General features: G+C 38.2%; 1 protein-coding gene across 3 annotated transcripts in view; it reads left to right on the forward strand.

Moving 5' to 3' along the window:
• pax7b (paired box 7b) overlaps positions 1-13,523 on the forward strand; it is a 43,041-nt gene that overhangs the window by 9,060 nt on the left and 20,458 nt on the right. For all 3 annotated transcript variants that reach the window (XM_058409273.1, XM_058409271.1, XM_058409272.1), the window contains exon 5: positions 9,809-10,008. In XM_058409273.1, coding sequence (XP_058265256.1) covers positions 9,809-10,008 — 200 coding nt within the window. The remainder of the gene's footprint in view (positions 1-9,808; positions 10,009-13,523) is intronic.

Below are 13,523 nucleotides of genomic sequence, written 5' to 3' on the forward strand. Positions count from 1 at the left end.
CTGTTGCAGAAAGGTTTAAAGCTTTCAAAATGTTTGTATGCTTCTTGTCAAGGCCGCTTCTCTCGTGAAACTATTAGATGGTATAATTTAAGATGAAGTTGCCTTTGCTACATGGAAAATGATATTAGCCGAAATAAAGCTTCAATTTTGTATTTTTAGGGGTAGATTATATTTAGATAAGAAAATGAGAAATTAGACTGAGTTCAGGTCTGAGCAATTATAACAAAACAAAAAAACAAAACAAAAAAACTTTCTTTCAAAAAAACAAAAGCTTCCTTGTGTGTGTAATGCGCTGCTGCTAGAGGAGAACGGGTGTGATCTGTGACCTTAAGCCCACACTTTCACAAGAGTTGTGTTCTCCAGGTTAGAGTGTACGGGACAGCAATCCGTTCACACTGTGTGCTACTTTTTGGACATTAGATTTGAACAAATTTTACAAAACAAAGATGGAAATGCAAGGAAGTCATAGCTCTTAAGAGTCAGGACTCTTACACAGGGGCCAGATTTATGGAAAATGGAATTGTGTGAACGACACAAGAGTAATAGCACAACAATGCCTTTTAAAACAAACAAACAAACAAACAAACAAACAAACAACATTGAGCATTCTCAAATTCACAGTTGTGATGTTTTTATAAAATATTTGAATTGACCAAAGATGATTAGTTATGTCCATTGTTTTGTTTGCATGTGTCAGCATCTGGTCATCACAATGTGTCCAAGCAACAATGTTTTATTACATTTATTAATTACATAAATCTATTAATAAATCAGTGCAGATAAACCCCAAAGATTTTGCATGTACAGTTAAGCGGTTAATTACATTTATTTATTATAATTTTATCTATTTGTTGGTCAGTGAAATCCACAGTGCTTGGTATTCTGTTGCTCTGTGTTGGTTTTAGAAGCTGACAGTAAATAAACCTTTCTTTCTCTCAGTTATTTGCATCCACACCTCACTAAATTCAAGCTGTGAAATAATCACAATTGTTTAAGATGTTGTAAAAAAAATGGATCAGTTGATTAGACAAAGAGGTAATGATTTAAGAAGCATTTAGTTTATCTGGGTGCACGAGTCTCTACAGCTGTGGAAACTTGTTGATGTTGATGTTTAATACAGCAGAGCCAGGCTGAATGAGGGATGCGTTTCTGGTTTTTGTGGAAAATGTTAGTGATATTGTACACCATGCTTCACAACCAAAATAATCATTTAGCAAATGCAAAATGGAATGTTTGTTTTTAAGAAATGAGTATTAATTTATTTCTTTTTACAATTCATTAAAATGTCACCAAACAAATCATCCCATTATTACAGTTCAAATTAAAATAGAGCAAAACAAAATGCTGAAAAAAATGGCGACTAACAAACTGAAAGTGTCTCCAATTTGTGCAGCTCTGTCCTAATGTTATTTTTATTATAATTCATATAAAAAGTTGTTTAAATATGCATGCCTCCAGTTTGCAAATGCTAAAATTTCAGCCTGATTGAGATGACAGTAGAAGCATGGCCCATGTAATGTCTAGCACTAATTAAGTGGAGAGGCATTTGTCCCGCATCGGTCCTATGATTAGCAGCGAACACCATAGTCCAATAGCTTAAAAATCAGCTTCAGCCCACGCTACTTAAAACCATAAAATTTCCCATTTTATGCTCTTTAGCAGCTTCACCCCAAGATTCTTCATTAGCCTTATTTATAAGTTGTGCACTCGCACAAAGACAATAAACACGTTCCTAGAGTGTTACAAATCAGAAATGTGCTCAGATTTTTTTTCCCCACAATCTTAAAACGTGAAAGAGTTGGGCAGTGCAAGAGTGATAGAGGTCCAACTCCCGGCTCCCCATGCAGCTTCAAAATGGGCTCAGGCTATTTTTACACCGATTTTCTCCCTCATTTGTGTCACCATTTAAAACAACCACTCTGAAACACCCTTTATTACTGAGCAGTGAGTGTTTATACTGGATATCAGAGTGCTTAGATAATATGGGTATTTATTATGCAGCATTAATTATATTGACTAAATTATATTCAAATGCTGATCTCTAGATTTCTGAAAGATTGTGTACCTCGTCTGAGTTTCATGCTTTTGTATCAGGCCACATTACAAAGCACTTTATAATGTCTAAGAGCTCTAATCATTGAGCTCAAATAGTATTCTTTCTTCCCAAAGAGAAGAAATAATGATATTGTTTATTAAAAAAAAAAGATTATACATAAAAAAAGAAAAAAGTTGTAGATTTAAGCCGCAGACTGTCCACTTGGTGCCTGCATCTATATATTTACATTCATTTTTAAATCTTAAAGCTAAATCGCTGGAGAGCTGACAGTCAGCACTTTTCTGTTTATCTCTGAGAGAGACTCTACGCTTATAGCAATATGGAGATAAAGACTTTCGGAGACATAATGCCTTCACAACAAATGTATTTTTAATAGTTATTATCAGTTTCAAATTTTATCCATAAAGCTTCAGGTTCAGGAATCTCCCTGGAATTTCCATCACTGTAGTGTAGAATGCTATAGATTTTTAGATAGACAGTTTTAGATGCATTGTGTCTGCAGAGTGTTTGAAGTGAACAGATTTGCATCGATTTTCCTATCTGCAAAAACATCTGACACATATTTAAATAAATGTATATAATATATATATATGATCCATTATAATATCTGTACACTAAAAACCTTTCTGCCGGTGCAGTTGTTATTTTGGAAACATTTTGCAAGCCCTTGTGCAAGTAAGCTCTTTTCTGTGCAATATATTAAAGTGGAATTCAATTAAGGCGTGCGAGTTTAGAGCTCTGATTTTCTTCTGAATCTCTTCCTCCTTTTAGAAATTTGATTAAGTTCCACCATTTTGATTGCTTTTGACCTCAATTACCGAGATCCATATCCCGGGAAATGAATTCAGTATTAAAAAAGAGCGAATGAGACTGGATGTAAATGGACACCTGCTTTTCACCTGCAGTCTGAACAATGCTGGCAGGTAGAAACTGAATTACATCTTTCCCCCTTTTCTACTGACTGCCTCAGCATTTCCCAGCAAATGGAGTCCACTTTTCATGTAGCAAGCAAAAGGAAACTCTTCCGTCACTTCATGTGGCCCGAAGCAATATTAAGAAATTTGATTCTTAGCACACAGATTTAAATTTCAGAGCAGGGACTGGACAAGTCGCTCAGACATTTTTATGTTCACTTAAAACGTGGTGATGAAATGTCAAGAGGCCATGCAACCGAAGCAAAAATCTGTCTCTCGTGTGTTACTACAACTCAAGCCAGACTCAGATGACTCTACTCAAAGTGATCTAGATTACGACTCATTTCTTAACCTTTCTGTAGACCAAACATGCGGCTGCCACATTCCAGGACATTCAAAACCTAAGAGACACAAGCCATCCTTGGCCACCCCCCCCTCTCACCATGGTGCCGGCCCTCTCCCCAACCCCTTAATGGATTAATATGCAGGCAGCACTTTCCAGTGGCGCTTGGGCACAGAAAGTCAATATGTCAGCATTTATTGATGCCCCACAGAGCTGTGCAGGGTTTTCAGCCCTCTTTTCAGGCTTAAATGGTCCCCTAAGGTGCTGCCTCTATTGGGCCTGAAAGGCCAGGGAGGCCCCTGAGGCTCTCTGTTGTTTAAGGTGAGCACGCTCACACACACAGGCAATGGACAAAAAGACCACTGAGCCTTCAAGCACATGACAAGACCTATAAAAGAGCATCACCCATCACCTCTCCTTCACATTTTCCCTTTTTCCCTCCAAACTTTTTTGTGCACAGCGACAGAAAGAAAAGAGAGCTAATTGTTTGTTGTGGGAGCTGGAGATTATAGAGGCTTCCCCCCTTTTCTTCCTTTTTTTTCTGTTTTCTTATGCAGCTTCTTCTTTTTTTGAGGATGTGCTTTTATCCCATGGAATGAAAGGAATGGACATCGGGTAGAAGGAGTCTCAGCCCTAAACACACCGGCATTGCATGTTGCCAACCTGTTTTAAAAAGTTAGTTATACTCTGGACGTCTGATATATACGTTTTTGATATATATTTTAAACTAAACTATAAAACTAAATTATTACAGATTGTGCAGTTAGAGAAATCAAAGTAAAACATATTTAATGAAAGAAACTCTGTGTCCAAACAATTTCTCACTGTATACTGTATGCCCTTTTTCAGTATATATAGCTATTTGCATAATTGTTTTTAAACCTCATTCATAAATTAGTTTTTTCAAACCTCATTTCTGCATCAATCAACATCATGGTTTCAGCCAGACTGTAACTATTGTGTGTGTGTGTGTGTGTGTGTGTGTATTTTTTAATCCCTCAGTCAGTCTGCACCTCCGTCTCCTTCTGCTTCTGCATTTCAGTTCTTTGCGCAGACGTTAGAATCGACAGGTCGGCTTAAATCCAGCCCTCTAGCCACATGGACTGTTCTGTAGCAGATGCACATCAGAGATAGGAGATTATAATAGTCTGTTTATACAGTATTTCTTCCCACTTCCTTACTCTCCAACTGACCTATAAAGAGGACACTGGAACAACTGTGAAAACAAGAGAGGAATTGGAGAGAGGTTGGAGTTGGATTACAGTGCTTGATGAGAGCACCTTTTTTGGCAGTTTTGGTGTATTTTCTTTAACATGACATAGATAGTGGTAATTTATATTTATTGTGAGGCAGACTGGGCGTGATTGGAACAGATTTATTTGCGGGGAATTTGCAAAAAAAAAATATATATATAAATATATATATATATATACATACACCATCTGTTTTTTCCTTAACAAATGGTTGCAGAGAATTAGCTCTTTTAAAAACAGGGGTGGTCTTCTGAAGAATCACTTTGGATTGTAAATAATAGTCCATGTAGTGCAGTAGAGTATATTGAAAGAGGCTCCATGCAACGGCTCATTACTTTCCATGGCTAACAGAGGCCAAACGTATTGCTCTAATTTGCTAATCGTCGCTCGCTGGAAATGAGGAGAGCAATAATGTGCCCTGGCTAATGTGTGACAGAAGCTATAATGTTGTTTAGACTGCCAGGGTTGATGAAGACAAATGTGTAAATGTTTGCCACCGTACTAAGTGCAATGCCCTTTCAAGAATGTGCAGCTGTGGAGTGCCACATTTCCTCAGGCCCCTTTAGTTGCCGGCAGGAACGGCCGAAGGAGAGCGAGAATGAAAAGAGGGCTGAGAGGAGGAAAGTGTGGCTGTGATGATGAATATCCCATCTGCTGCTTCACTGGCTATGCTGGCGGTTGATGGGAAAGATAGAAGAGAGGAGCTTGTGTTGGGTGGTCATGACTCCTCTTTGGCCCCAGTCACACTTCACCCGTAGCAGTTAATCACCATCCTGGACCGGACAATTTTTAACCGGCCCGACAGCCTAGGGCTGATGATCTTCAATAACACACATTATGTAGTGAAAAGTCTTTGACAAGATTGCTGTTTTCTTTTTTTTTTTTTTCATTCAGATGATTTTGAAGGTATAAATCAATAATCATTTTTTTTGGCTGGTTATATGATTCATTATGCTGTTACTTCCTGCAAGCAGTGAGCGGTCAACCTGAACAATTCAGGAGACAAGATTGCATATTGTGTCCTCTGGGAGTCTAATCTGAAGTTTCTTTTTTGTTCCAGTTGATAAAAAAGTAAAAATCACATTTAAATATTCTTTTCTTAATCACTCACTAGGTTTCCAACCAGGTTCACACCAACATTAGAGCATTTAACAAAATAGTGAACCCTGGAGGTTCTTTAAGGCTTATTGCCATCTCAATAATTCTTAATTAAGCTCTCATTTCATGATAAACAAGAACATTTTATCAGCATCCCTTGAACTTTCAAATAGAATGAAATGTCTTTTTATTATAATCAGGACATTCCTCGTTATCACAGAGACAGAAGAACAGCTCGAGAAGTTCTCCTGATGGAATTTTAAAACAGATATATCTTGTTCCATTTACCGTATTCCAAAGACGAGCTTCTAGGCAGCATATGTTTTACTCTGTTCCATTTATGCTGTAGCACATTCATCATATCTGCTAACTTGCCACGGGCCCATTTGCGTGTAGAGACCTAGCATGCCAATTGCAGGATCTCTTTTCCGAGACAAAGATGAGGTTCAGGTTCGGGCTGCGTATCTGCGCCAGCATCTGTTTCATTACCATAATCCTGTCTTCATTATAGCAAGGGACAGAAAGGGAGAGACGCTGACCTTCAGCAGGAGCACGCTGTCAAACTTATTCGCTTTCCATCGTGTGCCGCAGACCCAGTAGCTCATGTGCTGTGATGTGGCAGCTAAATGACGTTGTAATTGTTGTGACCAGGGCAGAATGAGATGTGGCAGGATGCATACTCATCAGTCATGCATGCACCTCTCTCTCATTCGCCTGGCCTCTCGAATGCATTGCTTAGGTTTATCTCTTCAGGTTTTATTTATTCAGCAGCTGGTGGAGAAAAAAAAAACCCGGGTAGTATTTGGGTGGGTGGGCAATTTTTAGGGGGGCAGTCGAGACTGGCGATCAAAAACGTTAAGAGGAGCAATCTCTGACTGGAGCTGAATCTGTCCAGATAACTATGTGGGTTGGTGATGCAAAGCAAGGCTGGATGTTGGCGGATTTACTTTCCCCCTGTCTGAAATCCAACAGCATGTAGGAAAGCATAAATAAATTCCATGCTGGCTCTAAAATGAAAGCTTCAACCACCCCTAAGGTTCGGAAGGTGCCTTTGGAAGGTGATCTGTGGACTTCTGCTCTGGCCTCGAGTATTGTCATGGAGACTTAAAGCCAAACTGCTTTGTCACAATCTTCCCTCAAAGTCAACAATGGGATATTTGCTACATGTACAGTGTTGTTTGTATGTGAGTATATTTTTACCCCAGCCTATCAGAGGAGGTGGTACTTGGGGGAAAAGGAATCTTTGTAAAGAGAAAAGGCAGAGGAATTGATTTAATTAATGCGGCCTCATGTCCTACGGCCACATGTAATCCGTTGAGAACTGTGCAGTGTGAGCTCTGGGAGACAAAAAGACAGCCACCAGAAGACTCCTCAAGTGGCCTGTAATGAGAGTCTCTATATAATCCCGTAATTCCTTGTTTAATTAAACTGTGGTGCTGGCCTGAAGTTGGAGACACTTTGAAGGCTTTCCTTAAGCTTTTTTTTTTTTTTTTTTTTTTTTTTTTATAAATGCACTTTTATTTAGACTGGGTTTGAAGTTTTTCAGGGGTTTATTGATACTTTAATAACAACAACAAACAAACAGAATGTTTATTAATTCCATAATCTGGGAGCAAATGCTTTTTGACTGCATTAGTATTGCGACAATGACAGAGGATGTCCAGACCGTTAGTGAACATACCTCCATTTTGCATTCATTAAACAAATTATTGACATGGATTCAATGAAAATGCACACGGGCGGGTATTAATTCCACATGATAGTCAAATTCATCAGCGTGTCGTCCGAACACACACAGGGATGATTCTCACCTTTTATACCCTTTGTTACAGAACATAACTTGGCCAATATCACAAATGCACTCCATTTGCACTGCATTTAAATAATTAAATATTGAATATTCAAGATATGGAACATTTCCTTTCTTTGATTTATTTTAAACTTTTATATTTTAATGTTTCTTACCAGTTTTAAATGAAAAGAAAAAACATTTTCATTTGTGGTCTCAAATATTTGGACCCCACTGTATATAGCTTTAATCTTTTTGGCAACAAATATATAGGAATTGCTTACCATTTGTCTAAACATGTTCTCAGGTACTAAAAATTCCAGTAGCCATGCATTCCTAAACTAGTAACCAGTCGTGAGTCGTGACATACCCTACATTGTTAATATACTTTTAGAAGTTATCAGGGATTTCATCCAGGGATACCGCAGTGCCATAGTGCACGGCTTAATGGATTATGTTTTGCCTACTCTGCCGAATCCCTTTATAATTAGCAGTTAAAACACTCTTATTCTTCAGAAGATAAGGATAAGTTTTCCTGTGATATTTATATTTACTGCCGCTGCTCAACCTTTACCTCTGTGCTGTCCCCTCTGGCAGCACATGTCCTGAATCGGAGCACGAGTGAACATGAGCTGCTGTCATCATTACACTGATCAACCTCACAAATTCCTATCCAGCGTATTTATCCAAAACAGCCAAGCAATTTCATACTGACAGGCTGAATGGGCTGGATTTAGTACACTTGTACATTTCAAAAAGCTTTCTTTAAACAGCTTCAGCTGGATTTCACTTCTTTCTTTTGAATGTTTATCCTGACACTGGAGCTACCTGTCATTCCAACCAGGAGTTGAACAGGTCAGATGGGGGTCAAAGCTATCAGTTCATGTCCCAGATTAATTAAACTCTTCAATACCATTGCCTGAAGCTAGCTCCTATAAACCCTCATCTAGTCCTCCACCTGAACCATCCTCCTGCTGGCATTTCCATAACAAATACCGCCACAAAAAGCGATAAAAGTAATAACTGTCATTGAAGTGGAGGTGTCAATCATGAGAGAGTAAGAGTGTGAGTGATAGGATCTAGGCTCAGGGCTGAGTATCGGAGACTGGAGGAGTAGCAGGGTCACTTGCTATATAGTGGCTGTTCCATCTCCTCCAAAATCAGTCCCCTTCTCAGAGGAAGCCGCCTGGGAAGCCCCTGGCAGCACTGGCCAATGAGGAACCAGGGTTCAGCCGTCCCTAATGTGGAATGGCTTAAATTTGTGGGGAAGTCATGGCCTGGATTAAGGCCTGCATCTGCAGCATTGGGCCCCTGATGCTGCCAGGGGGATTTTTAGAGGATCAGCCCAGTGCTGCCCAAACTGGAAATAAATAAGGAATAAACTCAAGGCAGAAAAGCTCTTAGAGCCTATCTTTATCATTCCATTAATGTGGAATGGGTGAAGGCTCTTGATGTGACTTCAAGAATAAAGCAAGAAGTAGGTTTATCTTTTATCTGTCTTTAAGGGGACTGTTGGTGGGCCTGATGAGAATTTTGAACAAGATAAAACAAAACAAAACCAAAAATACCAACAACAAAAACCCCTAAGGGTGATATGGAATGATTTTCTTTCATTTTATACAAATTATATTTTACTGACAGTGCTAATGTGCATTGTTAATGCTTCACATGCATAACATTAATAAACATCAAAATTTAGAGTGGACTTTACAAAGACATTTAGAAAAATTAAACACATCTGCTCTTTCTAATAATTTTTCCATGCATCCATTCCCTGCTTCAGTTATCACCTACACATATTTGCCCTCTGTTAGGTGATGGATTTATTCTTCTTCTCTAGTAAATGTAAAAAACATTCCTCCACTGAGTCTCTAAACAACAATGGTGTGTTATCAGAAATTGACATGGGTAGCTGTGGTGTGGAAGATAATCTGCTGTCTGCATTTTAAACGCAATGAGGATATATTATGCACCTGCTTTAAAGACACCACATAATATAATACTATGGATATTAAGGCAGTTCCAGTTTTGTTTCAGTGCAGAACAATAGTGGCTCGCTAAGGTGGTCTGTTAAGATTAACTCCCCCAGCTCTCCATCATGGCCTCGGGGCCAGTTAGGATTTGTCCTCCTACAGAATTGCTTTTAACTAAAGCTTTGATTTTTTTTCTCATATAAATGAGCAAACTGTTTGCTTGAAAGTCATGTTATTATCATTTTAATTTCCTTGTCACACATCATCCATCCTCACACTCAGTGAAATCTGATGAGAAATGATGATGATTAAAACACTTTAGTAGCTTGTGTCAATTTTGATTTTCAACTGCAACTAATTTCCGCTCCTTTTTCAATAACAGGGAGTCGTGTAGATGACGGCTCAGACGTGGACTCGGAGCCGGACCTGCCTCTGAAGAGGAAGCAGAGACGCAGCAGAACCACGTTTACTGCTGAGCAGCTGGAGGAGCTGGAGAAGGCCTTCGAAAGGACACACTACCCCGACATCTACACCCGGGAGGAGCTGGCTCAGAGGACTAAACTCACTGAGGCTCGAGTACAGGTACACCACCTCTCTTTCCATCACTGCATTCTAATCTAATCTAATTACACTGACCGATTAGTTCCTCAGGAGCTCTTGGTTGCCCAAATCCACTTGACTTTAAACTGTTGAAGAGCACTGAGACATTCTGGAAGGATCGTGAGAGAGAGAAACTTTACTGTTATTGTAAACAATACAACGGAATTTAGTGTGTTAACTCTCAGAAAGCAACAAGGACATTTAAACATAACACCTATGAAAGGAATCTAAAATAAAAAAAGAAAGAATTAAGCATAAATAAATACAATAAAAACACTTTAAAATATTTACTAGATTGTACATGATCATATTGCCCTGAATATTGAAACATATGTTGAGATACAATACGCATCTTATATTGAATTATTAAGATTCTTTTTTTCAATCTTATTAAGAATTATTTAAAATTCATCTTTAATAATACAAATAGTAGAAAAACCCACTAGGGCGGTCAGTCTAATGTCAGTGACCTGCTGAGAACACAGAAACATGGCCAAGCATTTTGTTCATTATCATCCATGTCTTTAATCACTTTGAATCGTGAACAGGAGTTAACTTTAGTACAGAAAAAAGACACTAATCCTGAAGGAGAAATAAAGAGTTAAGAGTTCCCTCCATCATTTTCGGGGAGAAAGAAGCTGCAGTTGACGCTCGTCACTGTTTTATGAAAGGGCTTTTTGTGTCTACACTAAACATTAATGATGCAAGTGAACCATTTACCATCACTAACCAGACCTCTCTTAAATCTCATCTGTGCTACAACCCCTCCTGACATAAATAACTGAAACAGTGAAGAGGGAAACTACAGTAGAGTTATAGCAACAGCTGTGGTGGACGACAGGAGGGGGATGAAACGAGAAGGAGTGCATTCCTGATGGATTTCTCACTCCAGCTCTTGGCTGAGATTGTTTCTTCCCACCACTTTCAAGCCCACCGCTGCTCCTTATAAAATTTGCTGCATATCACAGTGGATCCCTCGTGCTCTCCTGGGAAGTCCTTCTACACAAGCAACATTTATCAATCAAGAGCTTGTGGAAAAAAATACAAAAAGAAAAGGAAAAACAGGGCAGTTTACCTCAGCTGCGGGATTTCTCGGACACTTCTGCATTTTACCTAAAGAGTTTAGTTACAGCGTACAAGCTACCAGAGTTTATAATTAAAGTTGACAAATTTATTAGACTGTTTCCTCTAATCTGCTCGACTATAATGTTAAAGGGATTTTATTTCATGGTATGTGATGTCAAGCATGCAGGAAAAGAACTTTGCAGACTGTTGTGATTATCACATACTGCGATGCAGCTGTCCCTTTCGATCATTTGCCAAAATTAAAGTCCAACCCACTTTTATTTAAATTAATTATATTTAGGAATTTTTTTTTTCACATGCAGTACAATGACGAATAATTACACTGTTTAAGGTTTTTGAGTTTAAGGAAGCCAACTTTAATTTAAAGTGAATTTTAGAAAATTGGTTTTTGCAATTTTATTTACTCGTGATGTTTTTTTAATTTTATAGCAAACAATAGCAAAAAATTCCTCCAATACTGTATAGGATAACATCAGAGCTATAAATATGAATACTTTACTTGGAATGAACAGATAATGTGTTAAAGACAGATATAAATACAGATATGAACAGGAGATGCTCTTCATTAGGGGTTTGTCATGTCACTGCTGTACTGACCTTCAAAATAAAACCATATTTCTGTACAAACTGACCCTAAAATACACATGTGAAGATTTCAGCTTAACATTTTTAGCTTACATAGACGACACACACTGCTGGGTTTTTTTCCGAAACACTGTTCTATCTGGTGTTTTCCAGTATTTCTGTTGATGTAGTGCTCGTATCCACATAGAATAAAAATAAAATTCCAGGCCACACATACAGATAGTGCCATTACATTACATTCCTGTAATAGACAGTATATGCCTCATATTTGCATCACATGATTTAATAATAACAGTTTGGTGCTGATTTGCTGACCAGACAAAGTTCCAGTTGGCATCACCGCAGACCCTGCTGATCTCCCTGACAAATTTGGCCCTGATTTTCTGTCACTGAAAAGCTCTCCAAGAAGCATGTGGTCCTTTTGTGTTTTCATGGTAACTGATGCAAATTAGACAAGTGCGCAAACATTAGTGCTAACAACAGTCTTTATTGTTCTGTCTAAATAAAATCATAATGAAAATGATGATTTAATCGCATTTATCAGCTTTATTATAGTTGTTCTGAAGAATTAAAAAAAGCTTTCAAAAGACATGTCTTTAAAAAATGAAAAAGCAGTGTTATAGCAGTGATACTCTGAGGGTGAGTATGATTCGGGTCGTTAGCTGGAACAAACTCAGATGGAGATGCCAGGCTTCTAGAATCGCTCCTTTTGTAGTGGGGAAGGTGTCTGACCCTCTTGGCTTTTGGCAGACCCCGTGGCCTGAATGTCAACCCACTTGAACACAGCTGCACTGACACAGTATCCAGATGTCAGAGGGAGCAAGACAGCGGGAGAAGGTTGGAACAGAGGGGGTGTAGCCCACAAAAAAGACAGACAGACATGGTGTAGTGATTGAGTGTGTGTGTGTGTGTGTGTGTGTGTGGTGGGGGGGTGTTTTGGCAGTGTTTTGACCTCTAAGTTTTCTTCTCTTATCTTGTGTTCATCACCAGCCACTGTCACTGAGTCATTCTTCTTTCTCATGATAAAACTGATTTACAGTCCCAAAGGACACATGATAGGAAGTGATCCATATTTGCCTAACCACAGGATTCTTTGTCTTATGACATGGCTACCTGTTTCCCCTCACTACTTTAAAAACATGACTACACAACTACCACCAGATGGAGATTTAAGCTAATATCCATCTGTAGTGACTGCAGTCAATCTGAAGATGAAACAAATCTCATCGACCGTAATGATATATAAAGTGGGCAGTAGTCATACCTGAGTAATATCTCAAGAAAATATAAGAAAAGTATCATATGAAAATAACTGCATACTTAAGTCTCAAAAAACTACTTTGCTATCAAACATGCTGTAGATCCTGTCTCTATACAGCAGTGATATGGCCAAAGACATCTCTCATCTATACTCAAATATTCAACGGTGCATCTATTTCAGAAAATAACAGTAATTTGAACAACTTTCTTATCACAGTGACCACTGGTATTTTCTCTGACCAGGTTAAAAAAAAGCTATAATGTGCCATTCGTCAAGGAGTTGATTTAAATCATTGCTTTTTGGTTAACATTTAAGTAATGTGTACAGAATGGTAAAAGTGTGTTTTTTCATATTTATTAAAATATTATATTTGCAATATTTAGTGTCTGGTAAAATATATCAGGGATAAAGTAACCACGTCTGAAGTAAAACTTAAAATTCGGGAAACAAAATTAGGAATTTAGTCAAAAGACAGTAAAACATACACTCAGGTAAAATAGAAAATATACTTAAAAACAGTAAGAAATTATTTGTTTTCTATACAAAAAAATGTAAGGAATATCAC

The sequence above is a fragment of the Hemibagrus wyckioides genome, linkage group LG15 (genome assembly GCF_019097595.1).
Source record: "Hemibagrus wyckioides isolate EC202008001 linkage group LG15, SWU_Hwy_1.0, whole genome shotgun sequence".
In the NCBI taxonomy this organism is placed as follows: domain Eukaryota; kingdom Metazoa; phylum Chordata; class Actinopteri; order Siluriformes; family Bagridae; genus Hemibagrus; species Hemibagrus wyckioides.